This window comes from Mercenaria mercenaria, chromosome 1 (assembly GCF_021730395.1).
Source record: "Mercenaria mercenaria strain notata chromosome 1, MADL_Memer_1, whole genome shotgun sequence".
NCBI lineage: Eukaryota > Metazoa > Mollusca > Bivalvia > Venerida > Veneridae > Mercenaria > Mercenaria mercenaria.
In genome coordinates, this window is record NC_069361.1 from 39212784 (window position 1) to 39238504 (window position 25721).

At 34.7% G+C, this 25721-nt stretch overlaps 1 protein-coding gene across 1 annotated transcript in view; it reads left to right on the top strand.

Annotated features, from left to right (window-relative positions):
- The window catches only part of LOC123541193 (protein stoned-B-like), a 71988-nt gene extending 60896 nt beyond the window's left edge, over nt 1-11092 (top strand). The window contains exons 4-5 of the mRNA XM_053544905.1: nt 5970-6107; nt 9101-11092. Of these exons, the coding sequence (XP_053400880.1) occupies nt 5970-6107; nt 9101-9471 (509 nt within the window). The 3' untranslated portion in view covers nt 9472-11092. The remainder of the gene's footprint in view (nt 1-5969; nt 6108-9100) is intronic.
- The last annotated feature ends 14629 nt before the right edge of the window (nt 11093-25721 follow it).

The window sequence follows — 25721 nt, forward strand, 5'->3', positions numbered from 1 at the left end:
GTGTATGCGATAGAGGCTGTATTTTTCAATTGATCTTCATGAATATTGGTCAGAATGATTGCCTTGATGAAGTCTAGGCCGAGTTCGAAAATGGGTCATCTCGGGTCAAAAACTAGGTCACTAGGTCAAATCAAAGAAAAACCTTGTGTATGCGATAGAGGCGGTATTTTTCATTTGATCTTCATGAATATTGGTCAGAATGATTACCTTGATGAAATCTAGGCCGAGTTCGAAAATGGGTCATCTGGGGTTAAAAACTAGGTCACTAGGTCAAATCAAGGAAAAACCTTGTGTATGCGATAGAGGCTGTATTTTTCAACTGATCTTCATGAAATTTAGCCAGAATGATTACCTTGATAAAATCTAGGCCGAGTTCGAAAATGGGTCATCTGGGGTCAAAAACTAGGTCACTAGGTCAAATCAACGAAAAACATTGTGTATGCAATAGAGGATGTAGTTTTCAATTGATCTTCATGAAATTTGGTCAGAGTGATTGCCTTGATGAAATCTAGGTCGAGTTTGAATATGGGTTATCTGAGTTCAAAAACTAGGTCACTAGGTCAAATCAAAGAAAAAACTTGTGTATGTGATAGAGGCTGTATTTTTCAATTGATCTTCATGAATTTTGGTCAGAATGATCGCCTTGATAAAATCTAGGTCGAGTTTGAACATGGGTCATCTGGGGTCAAAAACTAGGTCATATCTAAGAAAATGCTTGTTTTATCGCAAGAGACCAATTTTTGGTCCAATCTTAATGAAAATTGGTCAGAATATTTGTTTCCATGAAATCACTAGGTCAAACATGTTTTACACTGTTATGGTGTGTTTCTTAGGTGAGCGACCTAGGGCCATCTTGGCCCTCTTGTTTATCAGAAATCCTTGTTGTTGAGACTAGCTGTTTTTAATGTCTGAAGTTGCTGCTTCTTGAACCACTCCAAAAGCTTGCAGAAAACTGTTTATCAACCTGACTGCTGAAATCAAACATTTAGGATATAGTGTAACTGTAAATTTGATTGGCAAATTAGCAATTTCAGTATTTTCTGGTTGTTATAGTGATCGGTATTTTTGTATGATCAACATCTAAAAGTGCATTATGCCAAAGTACTATACAAATATATGTTATTGCTTTGAAATTGCCATACATCATTTTATGTATTTAAACTGCAAAACTTAACATATGCCTGTTTAAAATTTCACAATACTAGCTCAACTTAAGATTATTTCAAATCAGAGTTATTTCCCTGTAATCATTAGCATATTTCCAATCTCATTAGTTGATAAACAGCTTCAAAATGTTCCTGTTAGCCTGCAGCAACATTTCAGAAATGTTTCATATGGTTTTTGTCATGGAATAATTTCATCTTCCAAATAAATCCCGCAAGGGACCATTGCTAATCTGAACTTCACAAAGGAAGAAGGCAGATCATTTATGGTATTTAATGGACTCTGTGTGCAATATTCTTTAAGACTGTTTAATTTGTTTTTTCTGAAATATAATTCTAAAAACATTTAGCTCTATATAATTAAAGCTGTACAGTAAAGTTTACAAACAAAAGTATGTAATATAATATAGATGTATACCATATATACCGCTTATGTATACCATATATACTGCTTATGTATACCACTTTTTCTGACCAAAACAAAATTGAGTTTTCCAGAAGTCATAATGTTCCATTAGCTACAGTAACTGTTGTTTAAGTACCTGATGTTTTTATATATAAAAAAATTAATTTTACTACAAATTCCCATGGAAAGCATTCTGTTTTGATGCAATGCAAGATTGTATCCTATTTCAACTGCTACAATCTATTTAGTCAAAAAGTATAATAATGGATCAATAAAACGAATTTGAAAAAAGAAACAGAACAGAACTTTAAGAAACTGTTGTTATTTTGAATAAATTGTGGTTTAAAGTAGATACATCTGGACTTAAAATACTTTGGGCTGTTTAAACAGGTTTATGAGTTTTCAGGACTGGTCCTGATTTTAGGCTTTTGGCTGCGAGAATTTCCCTATATAACTCTATTGGAAGAAGGAGATTTCAGGCCAGAGACTGTAGATTTTCAGGATTTTGATTTATGACTGAAACCTAAGTCTGTTAAAGAACGTTTGATGGCCTTAAATGTGGTCAATCACATTTGAGCAACATTTTCTAACATTTTTCAGCTTTCATATGTTCTGTTAAGAGATTTGTATTTAAGGAACAGAAAGACCCATTACATAGAGCTAGATCCCTATTACAAAAATGCATATTTTATTACTTTTTATTGAATCTTGTAGTTATCTCCCTTTAATATGGAAGTGTTTAAAAAGTGCATTATTTCTTTTGATTTCAATGTAAGTTCTACTTTCATATTTTCTTTTGATAAATATTGGGTTATTTCAACTACCTGAAACAAAAGGCAAGTTTCAAAGTAGCTTGTAGCTACGGAATTAATTTATTTTCAATCTATCTTGGTTGCGCAACTGAGATAGACAAAGGGAGGTAACAATGATTTTATAAACCAATGCATTTCTAATGAATTTTGGCAAAATATGCACTTGTCAATGCAAATATCTTAGAACTTTAATACAACAGTGCTGATATTTGTATCATTCGTTTCGCAAAATTTGTTTATTAAATTTATACATATATGCTAAAACAACGCTATCTTGGTTGGGCAACCAGGATAGGAAAATCATATTTTAGAAATACTTCCAGCGAAAATTTGGTCAACGTGTATTAAAAACTAGGTGAGCACAAATAAGTGTAAATGATCAGTTGGGTATACAGTTTCGAAGAAATCTGTTAGTTGACCAAAATCTGACTAACCACCTTTAAGCATCCACACATTTTAAACAATGCAACACATTATACTGAAATGTGTAATTGGATGGTAATTACATAACCACAGCATGTTCCTTTGAATTGCTCAGTACATCCTTTTTCAGTTTAATGCCCTTTCAGACCATAGATTTTTTCTCTTGATTCTCGAAGATCTTAACAAAGATTCCATTCAACAGCAACTTGTAGTAACATCTATGTTAGAAGTGTCATACTGTTTTTGTCACAGAAATTATTTTCTTGTGAAAATGAGTTTCCCCAGTGGACTGTTTCTAATGTGAACTTGAGAAAGAAAGAATCCTGCAATTATGCTACTGGCTATATGCAATAAAGACAAAGGAATTTTAAATGACACTAGGGAATATAGCTTTTCTTTGAGGCAGATCAAACATGCGAGTAACTGTCCCCATTGAAAAGCAGAGGGTACTCCTGTTTGACACTAAACGTCTGGCCATTCATTATAAGTTGTCACACAGTTGTGAGACAATGTTCATTGATGGTTCTGTGCGCTATTTATTTGGTAATCTTGTCAAGTGATGTCTCAAAAGGCTTATCATTGTCATTTTGCAGGTGATATAAGCCTTTTTCACATGAAAATTGTTATTTTACAATCTCAAAAGAAAATTTTAAAGAAGCCATGATGATTCAAAACATGGTAAATTACATTACAGGGCTTAAGTTTGCAGACCAGTCTAAGAGTGCAGACTTGCCATTGGTCAGTTTCTAATTTGTGTTTAGAATTAGCCAATCAGATGCTGGGCATAAGTTTGGAGACCAGTCTAAGAGTGCAGACTTGCCATTGGTCAGTTTCAAATTTGTGTTCAGAATCAGCCAATCAGATGCTGGGCATAAGTTTGGAGACCAGTCTAAGAGTGCAGGCTTGCCATTGGTCAGTTTCTAATTTGTGTTCAGAATTAGCCAATCAGATGCTGAGCATACGTTTGGAGACCAGTCTAAGAGTGCAGGCTGGCCATTGGTCAGTTTCTAATTTGTGTTCAGAATTAGCCAATCAGATGCTGGGCATAAGTTTGGAGACCAGTCTAAGAGTGCTGGACATAAGTTTGGAGACCAGTCTAAGAGTGCAGGCTTGCCATTGGTCAGTTTCTAATTTGTGTTCAGAATTAGCCAATCAGATGCTGGGCATAAGTTTGGAGACCAGTCTAAGAGTGCAGGCTTGCCATTGGTCAGTTTCTAATTTGTGTTCAGAATTAGCCAATCAGATGCTGGGCATAAGTTTGGAGACCAGTCTAAGAGTGCAGGCTTGCCATTGGTCAGTTTCTAATTTGTGTTCAGAATTAGCCAATCAGATGCTGGGCATAAGTTTGGAGACCAGTCTAAGAGTGCAGACTTGCCATTGGTCAGTTTCTAGTTTGTGTTCAGAATTAGCCAATCAGATGCTGGAGGTCTGAGACTGGTTTCCTAACTCATATTTTTAAAATGGCATGACCAAGATTGCTGTATCTCAAGTCCTTGTGGGAGCAGAACTTTACGATCAATGGTGCAGATATACTAGCCGTAGCACTAACACTGACCCAGTTGCAAGATATTAATGGTTTCAAATCAAGATTGCAGTCATTGAATGCTGGTAATACAAGTTGTAAGAACATACAGAAAATGGCATTGTAGTCACTTAATAACAACCTACCTTTACAGCCAATTATAGTCACTTGCCTAAAGCAGCCAGTCAGCTAACTTTCCATATAGTTTGTCACAAGCAGCCATTTTCCTTGAGCAGCCATATAATGACATTCCATTGGCTGACTGCTGTATATCCATTTCTCATGTTTGGACATTGAAGTTTTTTGGAAAAAAAGTCATTTCCCTTGTATATTAGCATACATGCCATATCTCCCGCCGGAAGACTTTGTCTCCCATATTTTCAGTATATCTCCCGGTCTCCTGCCGGGACATGAAAACCTCCCGTAAAAAAATAAATTCAGAAAAAAAGTCCTCTGTCGAAAAATCGTATCTCGGACCCAGTGTAGACCTTTAGGAAATACTTGAAATTCAGTATCGAGTAGCCCGGATTTACTCTTCAAACATAATTTTGATAGTTGTCTATAATCCCTAGCTTGTTTATCGAGAGATACACGCCTGAGGCATTAATTATCTTACCACCTACTGTCACCATCTGCAAACAATTAACCATTTAATCTTACCCATAGGCAATTGTAAACATGTGCATGCGAGATTTTAGACTGATTCAATAACATCAAAGTCGCTGATCCGTAGTTTTCAAAACAATATGAAAACCTGTCTTAAAATTACGTCATTTTACCACCACCTGCCAAAGTGTACTTTCGTTTTCGCTGACCTCAATGTTTATTGAGCCATCAGAGGATGAGACAGTTTAGTGCTATCACTGAGTTTATGCTTCTCAATTTAAATGCTTGCACAACATGCAAAAAATCAACCATGATTTATCAAAAAAATGGCGAGTTAATGTCAGAAACTACACAGAATTTCGGACAAACATGAATTTGGATAAGTGAATTTTATGAAATAAACTGCAACTCATACTGCCCGAAGAATTGACTGCCATTCCTTTTTGATATTGTCATGTTGCAATAATTATCGACAGAAGAATTCCCAGTCTAAATACATATAATTTTAATCTAAATATGGACAATCCAGCAAAAGAACGACATTCATTTTTGTTTTAACAACTTCATTTCTGAAAAGAAATGACTGTCCTTAAAAGACTGTTTTGACATGATATCTCCGCAATCTTTTGAGTATTGTATGCTAAAACATGTCAAAAAGACCACTCTCTCCAGATGCAGAAGCATCAATATATAAAATTAAAGCAAAATCAAAGTTCCTGGTTCAATCTTTCATGGAATTCTGAATTTCCTTGGATTAAGTAAAGTGCTATAAGTAATAATCCTGCATTCTGTACACAACTGTTGGCTGTACTAATCAATTCAATATAGAAAACTTGATGATTTTTTTTCATGAAAACGGCTATTTAGCGCGTAAAAAATGAGCAAATTAAAATCTCCCTTAAAAAAAGCCCTGTTGAGGCAAATCTCCCTTATTGACCGTCTGAAAATATGGCATGTATGTATTAGTTGATATTATGCAAGTGATTTTAGTGCATATGAAAGGATATTAAAGTATATTGTATTAAAATTGTTTCCAGGTTTGGAGCGTCTGACAATGATGGCACAGGGCAACCTCAACCAAGCTCTCATGGAAGCTGATGTGGGTACAGCCAAATATGAACATATATATAGGTCAATTGTTTGGAGAATTCCCAGACTGCCAATCAGAAACCAAGGTAACTGTTTGTGTAATATGACTTTGTGTGATGTAAGTTAATACAAATTTTGTTTAACTTGAGTTTTATCACTCTCAAGTCACTATTTCAGAGAAGCCAGTACCGGTATTTGGATTCTGGCATGAAATGTGGTAATAAATTTGGTGGGGTTTGAACTGTCAATCTTCATGCTAAATATTCAGCAACCTTTATACTGAATGACCAAGATTTGATCTAGACTACTGCTCTCTTTTATTTATCAACCTCAGATTCTCTGAAAAACTTTGCAACTGGTTATAAATATAGAAATTCTACTACAGTCGAACTTCGTTAACTCGAAGTCGACGAGACAAGCAAAATTTGTTCGAGTGATAGGTTGTTCGAGCCATGGAAAAATTTCTCTCTACAAGAATATTTCCGGGACTTGTACAAATTGGTGGTGTACAAATTATCCGAGTTTGTGTTAACGAAGTTTGACTGTATTATAACTATATTTGAAATTCTCCTTAAAAGTATTGCAAGGGGTCTCCGTGGCCGAGTGGTTAAGGTTGCTGACTTCATATCACTTGCCCCTCATCGATGTTGGGATGAGCCTCACTCGGGACGTTGAATTGTTCATGTGAGGAAGCCATCCAGCTGACTTACGGAAGGTCGGTGATTCTACCCAGGTGCCCGCTCGCGATGAAATAATGCACGGAGGGGCATCTGGGGTCCACCATCAAAGCTAGAAAGTCGCATATGACCTATAATTGTGTCTGTACAACGTTAAACCCAACAAATAGAGTATTGCATGTTAAAAAGAATATAGATGGATTTCTTACTTCTTATCAGATCAGAATGATGCATGTAAGCATTTTATGATTAGTAGTCTTTAAGGTCAGGTCTAATGCAGAAAAATATAATTATGACTGTCAGAAAACAAAGGTTATCATTTCAGAGGATTTTAGCTCACTCAGCCCACCTTTTTACATGGATGTCACCGTTATTGAGTTGTGTTACATTATATTTTGTCTTTGTCATGAAATATTATTGATTACTGAGTGACTCCTTTTATAAACTACCATGCTATTAACTAGTGTATAATTCTACACTAAAATTTGCAGGGCTAAAGTTAAAACTAGAAGAAAAAATTATGATTTTTTTAGCTCACCTGTCACAAAGTGACAAGGTGAGCTTTTGTGATCGCGCGGTGTCCGTCGTCCGTCCGTGCGTGCGTCCGTAAACTTTTGCTTGTGACCACTCTAGAGGTCACATTTTTCATGGGATCTTTATGAAAATTGGTCAGAATGTTCATCTTGATGATATCTAGGTCAAGTTCGAAACTGGGTCACGTGCCTTCAAAAACTAGGTCAGTAGGTCTAAAAATAGAAAAACCTTGTGACCTCTCTAGAGGCCATATATTTCACAAGATCTTCATGAAAATTGGTCAGAATGTTCACCTTGATGATATCTATGTCAAGTTCGAAACTGGGTCACGTGCCATCAAAAACTAGGTCAGTAGGTCTAAAAATAGAAAAACCTTGTGACCTCTCTAGAGGCCATATATTTCACAAGATCTTCATGAAAATTGGTCAGAACGTTCACCTTGATGATATCTAGGTTAAGTTCGAAACTGGTTCACGTGCCTCAAAAACTAGGTCAGTAGGTCAAATAATAGAAAAACCTTGTGACCTCTCTAAAGGCCACATTTTTCATGGGATCTGTATGAAAGTTGGTCTGAATGTTCATCTTGATGATATCTAGATCAAGTTCGAAACTGGGTCACTTGCGGTCAAAAACTAGGTCAGTAGGTCTAAAAATAGAAAAACCTTGTGACCTCTCTAGAGGCCATATATTTCATGAGATCTCCATGAAAATTGGTCAGAACGTTCACCTTGATGATATCTAGGTCAAGTTCGAAACATGGTCATGTGCGGTCAAAAACTAGGTCAGTAGGTCTAAAAATAGAAAAACCTTTTGACCTCTCTAGAGGCCATACTTTTAAATGGATCTCCATAAAAATTGGTCCGAATGTTCACCTTGATGATATCTAGGTCAAGTTTGAAACTGGGTCACGAGCCTTAAAAAACTAGGTCAGTAGGTCAAATAATAAAAAAACCTTGTGACCTCTCTAGAGGCCATACTTTTCATGGGATCTGTATGAAAGTTGGTCTGAATGTTCATCATGATGATATCTAGGTCAAGTTTGAAACTGGGTCAACTGCGGTCAAAAACTAGGTCAGTAGGTCTAAAATTATTAAAATCTTTTGACCTCTCTAGAGGCCATATTTTTCAATGGATCTTCATGAAAATTGATCTGAATGTTCACCTTGATGATATCTAGGTCAGTTTCGAAACTGGGTCACGTGCGGTCAAAAACTAGGCCAGTAGGTATAAAAATAGAAAAACCTTGTGACCTCTCTAGAGGCCATATTTTTCATGAGATCTTCATGAAAATTAGTGAGAATGTTCACCCTGATGATATCTAGATAAACTTCAAAACAGGGTCACGTACCTTCAAAAACTAGGTCAATAGGTCAAATAATAGAAAAACCTTGTGACCTCTCTAGAGACCATATTTTTCAATGGATCTTCTTGAAAATTGGTCAGAATTTTTATCTTGATAATATCTAGGTCAAGTTCAAAACTGGGTCACATGAGCTCAAAAACGAGGTCACTATGTCAAATAATAGAAAAAACGACGTCATACTCAAAACTGGGTCATATGGGAAGAGGTGAGCGATTCAGGACCATCATGGTCCGCTTGTTTTTCTAATGTGATGTAATAAAACACTTATTGAATGCTTGCCATTCATTACGGTTGTCAAAACTATTTGGCAAAGGTCCAAATAGTTCTGACTATTGACCAGTAAACCATTAAATAAGTAGAAACTACCCTGTTACACATGGTAAATATAGCCCAGACTACTGGTACTCTTTCTTGGGAAAAAAAAAACAAAACAGAAAATAATTTGATAATTTACAAGTTTCTTTTGAAGGTTTACGATAATATTTTATTATTTCATGTGTTTCAGGTGCTTATACAAGTCATTTGTTCCGACTCAAGCTAGAGTTGGGACCACACGATGAAATTCCAGAATCATTTGAAACTCACACCCAGGTCTCCTTCACAATGCCCTGCAGTACCACTTCACAGTCTCAGATCCGTAGCATTGCCGTCACAAATCCTAATCCTCCGGAAAAATGGGTTCGCTCATCGGCACATTATGAATATCGTATCGAAATTGAACACTTGGATGAGTATCCTGAACTGTTGGCAATTGGTACAGTTTACAAGGAAGCTGCTCGTCTGTCCGTGTCAGAGAATGCAGAAACTGAAGAAGTTGAAGAGGAGAGAGATCCTAGACTGGCACAGTCTGATTCTGACTCTAGTGATAGCGACTGATGAATGGATATGGTACCAGTCTACCATGTTACAGTGGTTGTAGAAGTTGAATAAAAAAAACAGACTTGGTCTAGTTGTTTCAGGCTGATTTGAAAATAAATGGGCTAGGTCTGGTTGTTTCAGACTGACTTGATGAGAAATGGATTGGGTCTAGTTGTTTCAGACTGATTTGATAAGAAATTGACTGGGTCTAGATATTTCAAACTAGTTTATAAAAATGAGCTGGGTCTAGTTCTTAAATCGTAAGAGATTTAAAATGTTTGGTAATAAGCCTAGCATCCAATGCTGTCAAAGTAGTTAAATAGTTAAACCCAAATGTAATGTAGATATATGAACAGAAATGGATGCAAAATAAGTATTCTTGTTAATTTATCAGTCTGCTCACATATCCAACTCTGTATAGCTTTAACTATCGAGTGTCTAGATGTTAGGTACCTGTCAGATAGATATTCAGTATATACCCTATTCTGCTTATCCTGTTTCATACACAGTCATAGGTTTGAAACATTAAAAATATAGTATTAGTGAAGTCAGAGGGGTTACTGAGAAGCTTTTTTGCACAAATAACGTAATACATTGTATTCCTTAAATTATAAGAATCCTAACATTTTTAAGAATGCACAGATGCTAGCAGAAACTTGATTCAGATATTCTTTAACCTTTAGCCTGCTGGCGGCAAGTGATTCTGCCTTTGCGACCAGTGCAGACCAAGATCGGCCTGCACGGATATCGGCCTGCACATCCGTGAAGGCTGATCATGGTCTGCACTGTTTGCTATTCAGTCAGTAAATTTTCAGTGAACACCCTTTCAGATAATAAATGGTGTTGCCCAAATTGAATGATGGACCAGTCCATTTTAGAAATTTAGCAGGCTAAGGGCTAAATGATTACATGTTTGAACAATAATTACATGTATAGTATTGTTGTAATGGACCTTTATAGATATAACAAAATAATTACAGCTGTAATATTCATACTATCCATTTAGTTAAACTAAGGGTAATTAAGTTGGATCATTTTAAACTATATAAGCTTGTTAAAAATGTTTTTCTGTTGTATTTTCTGTACTAAAAGTATTAGTGAATGCATATGCCACTTCCTTGTTTTTGTTAATTTTCAGATACTTAATAGAGAGTGGCTGTTAGTCATTTCATCTATTTTATTGTATGCCTTGATATACAGAATTTGAAAGTCTCTGAATAACATTTTTGTACTTGAGCCCATTCTAACAAAATATGTCATTAAATCACTTTTATACTCAGACAGCTTGAGAGTCAGAAAATGATTAATTTATGCATATATGTTACTGTCTTTCTCAGATATAGCAAATGGATATTACTGTCGTTATTGAAAACTGGCATAAAATAATCAGAAAAAAACAACATTATTCGAGGATGTGTTTGAATAAGCAGATATAACAAACTTTCTAGGACATTGGAAACTTTGATAAGAATAAAATGAGCCGCGCCATGAGAAAACCAACATAGTACGTTTGCGACCAGCATGGAGCCAGACCAGCATGCGCATCGCGCAGTCTGGTCAGGATCCATGCCGTTCACTAACGGTTTCTCTAATTGCAATAGGCTTTGAAAGAGAACAGCATGGATCCTGACCAGACTGCGTGGATACGCAGGCTGGTCTGGATCCATGCTGGTTGCAAAACCACTATGTTGGTTTTTCTCATGGTGCCGCTCATTAATTATGATATCTAAAACAGAACAATGTCTATGTTTATATCAATAGAGCAGAGATCTGAGACCAGTCTCTGACTTGCAGCATCTGATTGGTTTTTACAGAGCACAGTCTATAAAATGACCAATGGCATGGTGGATTTCTGAGTCTGGTTTCAAATCTCAAGTTATATCAAATCTTTGAGCTTTTTTTTGTGGCAATGTATAAATGTAGTATAATGTATGACACTATGTGAATGAATGTATTGCTGGTAAAACAGACATATATTTGCCTCATGATTAAAGAATTGTTTGTAAAGCTCTTAATTGGTGTCTACCCTGGGGTCAAAATTGTTTCCTCTCACAAATGATTTTACCCGCTACAAGAAATGATACTCTTTTTTTTATTTGTCATCGTTAAATTAAGTAAACACTCATATTTTTGCAGTTGTACACTTTGAGAAAGGGTAATTCACTATTGACAGGGTAAACTTTTGATGAATTATAGTTTTGCTGATAGATTTCTCTCTAAACTTATTGTAAAGTTTCAGAAATTGAGAAAGTGCTTGTATTTATTTGTCTATACTGTACAGTATTGATTTTCTAAAAAGGCAGTCTGAAAATATATAGGAAAGCTTTTAAAAGTATTAGTCAGAGAATAATAAAATTTTGTGTAATAAAGCAATAAAAAGTCAAAAATGGAAAACAAATGTTTATACCAGTACAATGTACCAGTATACTTGGTATTTTCAACTTAATTCATTGTAAGGTGAAAACATTGGATATTTCATGAGTGTCTTTTCATACTGAATTATTGAACAAGTTGAATAAAATAATGAAATGTGAGACACTTCTATATTGCACAAATTCAAGTAATATTCTTTTTATTACATGTTAGCTTTTTTTGCTGAAACATTGTAATTTCTTCTCTCCTTACCTATTATGGACAAAGTCAGTTCAACAGAAATGTCTTGTGGAAATGTTCTTAGTCTTGTAAGTTGTATCATACCAAAATTATTTAATAGCTTTATTCCACTCTGAAGATATTATGTGATAGATTAAGATATTACTGTAACACTTGTTATTGAGTAGGTTTAAGTCCCTTTAAGTGTTACAAAGGGCTCAGTTTATTTACAGATATATTGAATGATTTTAGAGTAAGTATTAAACTTTATATGTTTTAAAGGGACATACCCTATATCTAGCAGATTATATTCTCGAAACATAGGTGTGTTCAATGAACATAAAATGATAAATAAATAAACTTTTAAAGAACAACATATGGCGAAAAATGCCTCATTTTACCACAGTTAAAGGGACATTCCCTAACTGATGTCAAACAAAAAAAAGCCTTGAAAACATAAATAGTAGAATATTTGGAAGTATTATAACATATCCTATACGTTTAAGCTATGCATTCCAGTCAATATGGATAAAATCAGCATTTTAAAATATGTTGCAGTACTGTAAATCATTCAATAATTATGTCTCCCCCCCTCTGGGGGAGACATATTGTTTTTGCCCTGTCCGTCCGTCAGTACGTCACACTTCATTTCCGAGCAATAACTGGAGAACCATTTGACCTAGAACCTTCAAACTTCATAGGGTTGTAGGGCTGCTGGAGTAGACGACCCCTATTGTTTTTGGGGTCACTCTGTCAAAGGTCAAGGTCACAGGGGCCTGAACGTTGAAAACCATTTCCGATCAATAACTAGAGAACCACTTGACCCAGAATGTTGAAACTTCATAGGATGATTGGTCATGAAGAGTAGATGACCCCTATTGTTTTTGGGGTCACTCCATCAAAGGTCAAGGTCACAGGGGCCTGAACATTTAAAAACCATTTCCGATCAATAACTAGAGAGCCACTTGACCCAGAATGTTGAAACTTAATAGGATGATTGGTCATGAAGAGTAGATGACCCCTATTGATTTTGGGGTTACTCCGTCAAACGTCAAGGTCACAGGGGCCTGAACATTGAAAACCATTTCCGATCAATAACTAGAGAACCACTTGACCCAGAATGTTGAAACTTCATAGGATGATTGGTCATGTAGAGTAGATGACCCCTATTGTTTTTGGGGTCACTCTGTTAAAGGTCAAGGTCACAGGGGCCTGAACATTGAAAACCATTTCCAATCAATAACTTGAGTACCACTTGACCCAGAATGTTGAAACTTCATAGGATGATTGTACATGCAAAGCAGATGACCCCTATCGATTTTGGGGTCATTCTGTTAAAGGTCAAGGTCACGGGGGCCTGAACATTGAAAAACATTTCCGGTCAGTAACTTGAGAACAACTTGACCCAGAATGTTGAAACTTAATAAGATGATTGGTCATGCAGAGTAGATGACCCCTATCGATTTTGGGGTCACTCTGTTAAAGGTCAAGGTCACAGGGGCCTGAACATGGAAAACTGTTTCTGATCAATTACTTGAGAACCTCTTGACCCAGAATGTTAAAACTTTATAGGATAATTGGACATACAGAGTAAATGACCCCAATTAATTTTGGGGTCACTCTATTAAAGGTCAAGGTCACAGGGGCCTGAACATGGAAAACAATTTCCGGTCAGTAACTTGAGAACCACTCAACCCAGAATGTTGAAACTTCATAGGATGATTGCTCATGCAGAGTAGATGACCCCTATCGATTTTGGGGTCACTCCATTAAAGGTTAAGGTCACAGGGGCCTGAACATTGATAACCATTTCCGATCAATAACTTGAGAACCTCTTGATCCAGAATGTTGAAACTTCATAGGATAATTGAACATGCAGAGTAGATGACCCCTATTGATTTTTGGGTCAGTCTATTAAAGGTCAAGGTCACGGGCTTGGTCATGTGAAATCATTTCCGGAAAATAACTTGAGAACCACTTGACCTAGAATGTTGAAACTTAATAGGATGATTGGACATGCAGAGTAGATGACCCCTATTTATTTTGGGGTCACTTGATCAAAGGTCAAGGTCACAGGAGCCTGAACAGTGACTTGAGAACCACTAGGCCCGGAGTGTTGAAACTTAGCAGGATGACTGGACATGCCAAGTAGATGATCCCTATTGCAGCCAACCATCAGTGTCTCTTTGACTTTCGCTCCTGACTCCTATTGACTTCTTGCCTATACCACTTTGCATTGGGGGAGACATGCGCTTTTTTGCAAAAGCATCTTCTAGTTTATGTAGAAGTTGTTGTACAATTAATGGGTGGATAGCTGCCTATCTACTGATGCGGAGGCATATAGTGATTGTCCTGTCCGTCTGTACGAGGTTAACCAAATGGGACCGTTTCGTCTAGCATCAATACCCCTAACTAGAATGACTTGATACTAATGCAGAGGTAACCTTTGACCATTCTTCATCTTCAGACATCACCTGACCTTAGTTTGAACTTGACCTCATTTTGGACTTAGGTTGCTTTGTATCGACAAGGATGCCACCGGGGGCATCAAACGTTTATTGAACGCAGCTCCTTGTTCGCCATATGTTGTTCTTTAAAACTTGATTTATTTATCATTTTATGTTCATTGAACACATTATCTATGTTTTGAGAATATAATCTGCTAGATATAGGGTATGTTCCTTTAAGTGAGATGTGTTAGTTGTTATTATAATAATATACTGTGGAATCATTTCATTTTATGGACAGGAAGTTTCATGGTTGAGACAAAACGGCTGTTTTATGGGTATATGAATTCTTGGATTTCACATTTTGAACATAAAATGAACAGACATTTTACTTGTTTGTTGGGATTTTAATTTCGTGGATTGACTTGACCATGAAAATGATAACCTCATGAATATTGATGATTTCACTGTAGACTGTTTGATTCACCTAATCTGTGACAGGAATTTTTTTTGAATTTGTTCTTTGTTGCATGCCTTGGTTTAAATCTCTTGGGGTGGTAGCAGGAATGTTTGCCATTTGCAGGAAAAACCTTTTTTTAATCAAGTTAGTTTTATTAGCAAAAAAGATAGTTTTCTTAGTAAAATGTAAGCCCATGAATGTTTTGAAAAAGAAGTTCAAAATTGTATACAGTTGTCACAGGAGTATGTGGTTTTTATGCCGACTAAGATTTTCTGAATATTTAATATAGATCCAGCAACAAATAATTGAGTCATACTTGCATTTTTTTAATTGTAGGGCACAAAGAAGATGTTTTTTTTGTTTTTATACATGTATTTTGTTTTTGAAAAAAAAAAATAATATTTTGAAAATTTAAAAAGTTCCTAAAACTTCCATTTTAGACCTTTAAAGTGCTATACAGTCAAACCTGTGTATAAAGACCACCCTTGGGAGAGCCAAAATGTGGTCTTTATTGGGAGGTGGTCTTTATTCACAGGTTAAAATACACTATAAATGTAAAAATGGGAAACAAACTATGTGGTCTTTAGAGCGAGGTGGTCTCTGTTGAGAGGTCTTTAACACAGGTTTGACTGTATAGTAATAATGGTACATTGTATTGTAGACTATTTAAAGAAAAATGAAGGAAAATACCGTGTTACAGAATAGTTGAATTGCACAGTAGATGTTTAATAATTATATTGAAAGCCAAAAGTTGTAATGTATATTGCATTTGATAGGTATTTAAATACAACATTTAATCAGAACTGGTCAGTAAGTTTTATTTGAATGTATATAAACTCATTTATCAGTACTTATTTATCACATTACCTCACATAATATTTTCAGTCAAAATCATTTTTAGTCCTGTAAATTGTATCAGTATTTCAATGTAAATGAGATGTGAAACCAAAATTTGTAGTCCTGTTTGGCGCCATATAACCTATACTTTGTTGGTGCGCCGTAAAACCCAAATAAATAAATAAATAAATGTATCAGTATTTCAAATAATATCCCAGGTATACTATTTAGAGATGTCGAGATTTAAAGGTAAATGTACACCAACGTGTAGAAAGATTTCAAGACAGGTAAATGTTGAATACCCTTATAAAAGTAGAAGATGCTGAAAATTGTCCAGAATAATTGTATGTAAATCATGTTGTTTGCTACACATACATCTAGTGATGTACATGGCTAGGTTTTTCAAGTATGTTTTGAATGTGTAGGGCTTAAATGTGTTTTGCAGATTTCTGAATCTTAGCTTATAAATTTAGCATCTATAAAGTTTATTGAAATAAAGAGTGAAGTCCTGCACCTAACTGTATTCATAGAAGTATGAAATTTCCACATTTCATCTGCTAAATAACTCATTTTCTCCAAGTATACATGTACCGAAGATCAGTTAGATAAGGAACTCTAATATACTTGAAACAATCTGCTCAAAATTATTTAAGGGCCATTCGATTTGTTTTTAATAATCTTGATAATTTTGTTTCAAATGGCAGGCAAATAAATCATAATAAAACAAATCTGTTTTAGTACTAACTTGATAGTCAAAATATAGGTAGACTGCGGTAGTTTGTTTTGGTCGAGTGGTTAAGTTCACAGACTTTGAATCACTCGCTTCTATAGGTTTGAAACCCATCTTGGGATTTAAAAAATGTCTGCAAATGAAAAGCCGTTCAGCTAGTTTCTAAAAAGTAGATTAATATGCCGAAGTGCCCACCATGACTGAAGTAATGCCTGGAGGGACACCTGGGTTCATCCACAACAAAAACTGGATAGTAACAAACAAATAGCTTACCACCAATCACTGAATATTTATAAAATGAGCCGCGCCATGCGAAAACCATCATAGTGGCTTTGCGACCAGCATGGATCCAGACCAGTCTGCACATCCGCGTAGTCTGGTCAGGATCCATGCTGTTCGCTTTCAAAGCCTATTACAATTACTTAGAGAAACAGTTAGTGAACAGCATGGATCCTGACCAGACTGCGTGGATATGCAGGCTGGTCTGGATCCATGCTGGTCACAAAGCCACTATGTTGGTTTCTCATGGCATGGCTCAAATGGTCCCTTTATAATTCCATTGAGCAGCTAAACTGTAATGAAATACAGGGTTTTTCAGGGTTTTTTCCAGTCACTTGTCTTCATGCATGTGTTTTTGATTATTTTTTTTCTGTTATTCAGGATCTGATTGTTTGATATTTTACCTGTTTTGTATTTTATTTGTTTACTTTTACATTTTAGCAGCTTTTTCATTGTTAATTATTTATATTCCATTCAATTAGTGTTTGCCATATATTTTATCTTATTTGATTTGAATGCATTTTTATTTCAGTCTAACAAAAATTAGTTTAAATACACAGTTTTAGTCATTGCTGACACAATGATACAGACGTTTATCCCTTCATATTCCAAAATTAAGGGTGTCATAGGTTACATACAGCAAACTGATATTTTTTATTTTGCTTTTTGTAACATTCAGAATATCAAAGGGAAGTAACTTGGTGATGTGTCTGGCCAGTATCTTACTAAGTGGTTTCCCTTTACTATAAAGTTTTGAAGTGGGTGATATAATGAATAGTGAAATGAAAACAATAATCATTAGATTTTTTTGCAATTCTTTTTTGGTCATCATGTGGTAATTATGACAGCTGTGATAATTTATCACTAGGGGAGGTAATCCCGTTGGAAGTTTTATGTCTGAACATGTCAATAGAAAGGAGAGAAACTTAATTATATTAAAAAAGAGTAAAATGTAGTAACACTAATTAGTACACCGGTACTACATTAAATTTTGTTGATTGTATACTGAAATACTTATTACTTTATGTCTAGCATTATTTTTAGCTGCTATTTCATTTTTGATATACATACGCATAGTTTACGGAGATCATATATAATATGTACAACATTAACTGTTTATATACTCCTGAGAAATAATCAGCGTCATAGGCATTGCTTCCGATAAGCACACTACACAACAACTTTATCAATATTTTATCAATAGAAAATAGGCGACTGTTCAGTATGTTCAGTTCTACCACATGACTCGTCTGATGCACGGAATCTCTACATTTTCCCCTGGAGAACTTACTAATACCCAAATCGCTTTCTGATGGATCACATGGGTAGACCACCATTTGCTATGAAAATTTGTGTATTCATTTTAGAGAGCTCTGGCTATGCCAATGATTTTGATATGAAATGTCTTAATGTATCTAAACTTGTTGTTTTTTCAATGCATAATAATTACGATATTTTACCAGTGTTATGTATTTAAAGTGTATGAGTAGCTGAATATCGTAAGCATTTATGCAGTAGGGTACCATATATGTAAACATAAAGTTCCATATTATATATGTGTTATCTTTATTTGAAGTAAAATTAAGAGTTACTGTAAAATCAGAAATTTTCTCGAGGTTTTTTTTCACTATATTCGCTAACTGACTATATTCGCAAAAGAAAATACTTGTGAAAATGCTGTTCGTGTCATAAATATTCCTAGTATATAGTTCACATTTTGGTCACCTCGCAAATTGATTCTAATTTTTATAAAAGCAAACTTTTAGCCTTGCGAAAATATCTGATTTTATAACAGTTGTGATATATGTATACAATAGGTGAGTTTGGCAAATTTTGAAGGGTTATTCTCCATTCACAAAATCACTGAAAGAACTCACTGAAATTATATGTAATTTTGATGCCCTTTGATAAATAAACATGATATTGATGTGACATTATGCATTTTAATCAGTAATTTGAATTATCCAAGATATAGTTAAAGACATTTTGTTTGCCAGTTATAAATCTTATTCAAGAGATTTAGCAAACCGCAGGTGCATATAATATTTATAGGTTAATAACTTTACATCTAGAAATATACACAAGTTCTGCATTGGAGATAATGCTTGAGTTCTAAAAGACAAATGTATAGGGAATAGTCTTTCACATTTATATACTCTTACAGGTGATATATTTGTTCTTTAGACTGTGTAAAAGCAGAAGTATTGATCTAAATATACTAATTAAAGTGGAAACACAAAATGAAAGACATAAATGATGTCATAACCCTAAAATTTTTATGTCAGTTTAGAAAATATTGACATTTGAAGTTCAATTGTAATTGGACAGAATTTACAAAAGATTTTGTAATAAAGAACATTACTGATATAAACAAAAGCAAAACCTTAGCACACCTCTAGTTAGGGAATTTTATGAAAGCAGAAGTATTTCAAACATTATAATATTTTTTTATGTGAATGTTAGGTGAGGAGGTATGTTCTGTCCAGTCAACCCTGTGAAGTAGTCTCATTAAATTAACAATGATTCTGTTATCTTGGCTGTTTCACATATAAACTGAAATGGAACTAAACTGAAATAAAACAGAATGCAGTACAATTGAGAGTTTTCACATGAATCCTGAAACTAAAATTAAAACAAAACCCAAGACACAAACATGCACAAATTGAATTCCTAGCTGGTGGCAGAAATCTGTCTAAACAAACTGAGAAAAGTAATCTGTTTTTCAAGGTTTTTCATATTTTTCCTTTCTCATGCAAACATAGATTTAAAAGTTGTTAACTAAAGGATCCTTACAAAGTTTTTATAGTCTCTAAGTTATAAAATCACATGTTACCATTTCATCCTATGGTGATGGTGGCACCTTCCAGTGATTCAATATCCAAGCAATAACATCACCCATATTAAGGTCATTTCTAATGCATTTCTGTCTATATATTATGCTACTACACATTTGCACTAGTAAGATGGATCAAATTTAGACATATGTGTGAAAACACTAGCCAATTCTGAAATGATAAAAAAAAAAAAGTTTGGTTTTGGTGCATGTGTGAGATGGCCATTAGACAAAAAATTCCAAAGTTAACTACAGCTAGGTTTCAAAAGATTGGTATATCTGGAAATTTTTCTCAGCTGGAAAGTCACCATTTGACCTAACCTCTTGAGTTTTAGTGCCACTCTAAATCCAACAAAAAAAATGTTTTCATTTTGTATTTGTTTAAATTAAAAGATAGAACTTTTAAGAAAAGCAGTGATCAAATGATACTGTTTCAGTACTACCACAGGTATCGCCTTTTGCATATTATGTAATAAATAATGTCATATTGTGTCGATACCGTTGTCAAGGAGACAATTTTTCTTATAAGTTGTGTGAATGTAATGTTGAATGCACTAGTATTAATGTATAGTGTATTGTGCTCACTTGCAATCAAATGTTTTTTTATAGAACAGCTTAGTCTTTCCCTGTACGAGTAACTATATTATTGTTTAATATGTGTTTGTACGTATTACTGGTGTTTACAATTATACTTTGATATTGTTTTTATTAGGTAAGTTTAATAAAAATGTTACATAGAGATGCATTGTGTTTTTGTTCTGTTTTGCCCACACTGCCACTTGTAATACTGGAGCATGTAGTACAGCATTGGCAGGTTGTTGTGTCCTCCAGTCAGCCAATGAAATCCATCAGTAAATATTTTCTGGTTCCAGAAATTCTATTTAAATACCATGTTAGCAACGGAGAGAGTTTGGCTGACTAACTAGAGATAAATCTGTTGAAATGACTGTCTAAAAAATACACATACTTGAGTGATGATTCAGCAAAATGATCTGAAATATTCAATGTCAATGAAAACAACCTGTTGATTACTGTATTAAGATATTTAAATGAAATTGCAATTAGTATAATTATATTGTGTTCTTGATACTTGAAAAATTTTCTGTTTGGCAACCATGTCTAAAAACGTTTTATAAACTTACCAACTTTACTTACCCAGTAAAGAGGCAGGGTTCAACTGGAGTAGGGAATGTGTGGTCACTGGAGTAGAAACTCTGGTAGTTATCCCCAGTAATCCGACCGAACCCTTCATTATAAATTACTGGTTCCAGTACTTCTTTTTGAATACCCAGTCAGCCAATGAAATCCTTCAATACAAATTAATGGTTCCAGTACTGCTCTTTGAGAATCCAGTCAGCCAATGAAATACTTGAAAACAAATTACTTGTTCCGGTTCAAATTGATGATGACGTAAGTAGAACATATTAGTCTGTTGGTAAATAGATGTGTGCTCTGGAATTATGGCCCTTGAATTATTCAAAACTGGGAACATTGACAGTCTTCTCTTCTACATAAGCCATTCTTATCCATTGTTTACCGACATTGGTCATAATATTACCGGCATAATATGTTAGCATTATAGTTTGAAAACCATCCAGATTGTCGTTATAACCCTTGAAATTATTAAAAATTGCAAAAAATCAGTGTCCACTCTCTCACTTGTGTAGTACTTAATCAATGTTCACCAAACTTGGTTGCAATGTTTATGGGCAAAATATCTTTGAAAAGTCCAATAACCCCTCAGGTTGTCCCAGTCACTCTTTGTTATGGCCTTGAATTACTTTAAATTGTGAAAAGTGATAGTGTCTGATTTATAACTTTAGCAGTTCTTATCCAATGTACCCCAAACTTTGTCACAATGTTTATGAATGTATTGTCTTGGCCAAGTTCAATAATTGTATAGAGATAGTCTAGTCACCCTGGAGTTACGGACCTTGAATTAGTCAATATTGAGAAAATTGTCAATTTGGCTGCTCAGTAACACATGCAGAGTAAATACCTCTCTACAAGGGCAGATTTATTTCCTGAGCAGATCAGTTTCTCTTTTAAATAAACCTTTCCTTAGCAACATTTTCTTTACAGTATAAAACTGCATTCTTCCAAGTGATGCTGCGAGTCTACATAAGTTGCCCTGTAAATTACTAAAACAGTTACAAATATAAGAGTTGTTTGTAAAACGTACGTCCTTCTGGTAACTGGGTATGTTGTATGCTGTAACCTTGACCTTTTCCCTAATGATTGGAAAAAGACAGCAGCTACCATGTACCATCCTATGAAGCTTGAATGTAAAAGACCCAAACAATCTCTAGCTACTAATCAGAAACCGTTTTATCTCTCAAGGTCAATGCGAACTTGACCATTGTCAGTTTCAAAGTCACGGTGACCTGTCAGTTTCAAGGTCACGGTGACCTTGACCTTTGACCAAATATCAATTTGGATAATCTACTTACTACAAGCAATCATCAAACGAACTTTAGGAATTATAGGTCCAAGCGATCGGAAACGGTTCTCAGTCAACATGACCTTGAGTTTTAACCTACTGATCCCAAAACAATAGAGGTCGTATTTGTTGATAACAGTCGATCATGATCGAATGAAGTCAGAAGGGAGTACATGTCCAAGTGTGACTTGGCTAACTGACCGGAAAACAATAAGGTCATAAACGGATCACAGTCAAATCATCATGCGAAGTTTGATGTGAGTGAAGGAATAGGTAAATTCATTATCCAGTTATTCATCGGAAGTCAGTTGTCTACGGACTGACTGACTGACTGACGGACGGACGGACATGAGTAAAAAAAATTTCCATTTATTCTTCGAAAAGGCGGCATAAACAGTTCTTCCTGGTAAACAGAATAAAATCATAATTCTTCAAACTGATCTTATAATACTTGAATAACAATGCTATTGTGACTGTAACACCCCATACCGTGTTCGAGTTCAGTCTCGAATTAGTCAAATTTAGCAACGTAAATATCGTCAAAAACAGGGTGGCCACCTCACGTATCGTGTATGTGGTAGACAATTTTAAAGTTATATATTCTAGGCGAACTGCGTGTTTGTTTTTCAGTTTTCAGTAACTACAAAATAAATGTTTTGCTTGTAGCCCAGACCCACAGAATCATGTCAGATCATAACGAAACGCAAAACCAGTATTTTTTAAATTAACTTTTATTAATTGCTGGAAACGTCGGGGATTGTGTTACAAAATAACATTTGTATTTGTGATTATTTTTTTTTAAATTTGAGGTCCTAAACCAAGTTAAATGATAACATTGCCTTACATGATTTCGTCAAAATTTCAAATGTTATTTACAACGTTTTTTTCCAAATTGTATCATCATGATCATGGAGAAACTATTGGTATTAAAGGCGATGAATTTCAGGTGATTTTGGCCACACAGAAAAATGTGCGACGCGCCTCCACACTTTGAAATTATACCGTTGGGGAATGCCCTGATTAGAACTGAGCAAAATTGTTCTTAGGCACTTACCACGATGTACCCCGATGTAACTATGAAATTTTTTTGGCCTAGTGCGCACCTACAGCGCCACTGAGAAAGCGCAAATCATCTGGAGTGGTCCGGGAATTTTTTGTTGTCGTTTTCGCAAAAATAGAGTAATGAAGTACTGACTTAGAACGTTCACTTCTCAGATGTGTTGCAGCAGTTTGGCTGATCCATTTGGACGTTTGGACACTGTAAATTCAGTCATAAAGTTGATTACAGAAAAAAAAATGCTGTACATTACAAACAAAATATTAGTTGAAACATTTTCCAAATATCGTGCTAAAGGAAGAGGCAATCGACCCAAGTCTACACAGGACACATCTTTCGAAAAAAATCATACGGACGTAAAAACATGTTTAAAATTGTTAATGATTTATATTCAGAACAATGTGTACGCAACCGCATGTTTTGCATAGGAACGTAATAATTTCATTTTATCCCCAATGACCATTCTTTGTGTGTGTGGGGGGGGTGTGTGTGCGTGTGTTTGTTTGTTTGTGGTTGTTTTTTTTTTTCATTCTTATGATAATGTCAATAAACTGCCAGTGAAGAATAGATTTATATTTAAACTGACCCTAAGGCAACAGGAATGTATACATGCAATAAAATCCGTGTTAATTCGTGATAATCGTTCACTTCTCTCACTTGATAAGTCCTTGCAGATCACGTGCTCACAGTTTAGCGTCTTTTTGTAGATACCCGCCATTTTGTGGAAGAAGACGATAATGCAGGACAGTTGGGACTCAGGTAAAGCAATAGATTTATTTCATTTTAACAGTAAAAGATGTTGTCTTTTATCTGTTATTTTCTTGAATGTGGATTGTGCACGTGCACTGATTACAGGATAGACAACTATTGCACATAACTGCATAATACATTCAGTAAAATTTATTTAGTCTAAAGAATAGGTGAGGCTGTCGTTGCCCCAGAGGAATGGCAACGATTAAAATATCAGTTAAAATAAGCCATCCTAATAGGTTGAATGAGTAAGGCTAGCAAAAAAAAAAAATACAAATATTTTAAATTATCGTACTTTTTGTTTCATTCACAGGCACGAGTATAGGACTGGGATGAAAAAAAAATATGACCAAACGAATAAAACCTCTGTTTTCATCCAAAATCAATAAATCCAAAAACGAAAAATATATGGTGAAATATGAGCCCCTTTTAAATGATATATACCAACTCCTGTTTTCATCCTAAATCGATTCAAAATGAAAACAATGTGGTGAAATATGAGTTCCTTTGAAAGAGACAAAGTTTAGATTGACGAATGTCTCTCATTCAATCCAGGTGAATGTTTCTGGTAAATATCTTTGGATTCAGAAATAGTCACAAATGTTAATAATAACCATGAGTACCATGAAATGAGGCAGAACACTCAAATTTTCTTCAGTGCATCCAGCAAGAATTGCACCAATACTATATATAGACCTGGAAACTCGCAGATTCATCCTGCAATTTTGAGGATAAATGTAACTTAGCAGTTTTTAACTTGACTATTCAAAGAATGAGCCTCATTATCAGGGCTTATAATTGCCTTCTTTCTCCAGGCACTAGTGTCTGTGTTGGCATCTGAATTGGTTAAAGCTTTTTATGAAGTACAATATCTTCTTACTTAGGGCTTCAGATATTCAGTTTGAAACTTGCTGTAGTTGCTCATAATAACAACAGGCTGGTAACATTGCCCGATCGGGCTTTTGACAAAAAAACTAATATTACTTGAATAATAATGAAGATATTTCTTTCAAACTTGGTCCATTTATTAAGAATAACATATCATGCTTATTAAGTCCAATATCTGCTACTGGATAATGTACTTTTAGCAAATATGTCTGAATTTAAAAAAAAAAAATCATCTTGAATTTTTTTTGGCTTTTTCAGATAAACAAAGTAAAGAAGTGTTCTTTGGTGCAAGCTGTCTTAAAATAATGCTAAACAGTGAGAGAGACGAAGATGCTTGTGAAACCATCACCATGATGTTTTTAAAAGACAGTTACGATGTCGTCAAAAGGGTGAGCACGTTTTGTAGAATTTCTAGGGTGATGGAAGAAGTGCTTGACATATTCCAGTGCTTGACATAAATCTTGATGGCAAATTTACTCCATAAATCTTGATGGCAAATTTACTCTTGATGGCAGATTTACTACATAAATCTTAATGGCAAATTTACTCCAAAAATCTTGATGGAAATTTTACATTTTGCTCTATATTTGAGGTACTAAAATTAAAACTTTCACATTTTTTTAGGAAATAACAATCATTTCACCTATTAAGGATAAATAAATATTGACTGAAAAATTGAGTTTATGGGACAGACGTCTTTTGCATTAGATCTAAATCAAAAATAAGTGCTGATGCTAAAAAACTATTAGATGTTTTATTACTTGACAAAATAATTTTCCATAATTTAATGTTTAAGATATGTCAAAAATATATAAACACACAAGTTTTATTCTTAAAGGGACATAGGAACTTCAGAATTTAATTTTTTTAACAGATAGCAACAGCCAACTGATATTTATACTAGAAACCAAAAATGATAAACCAGAATTTTATTTTTATTAAATGATTAATTTCA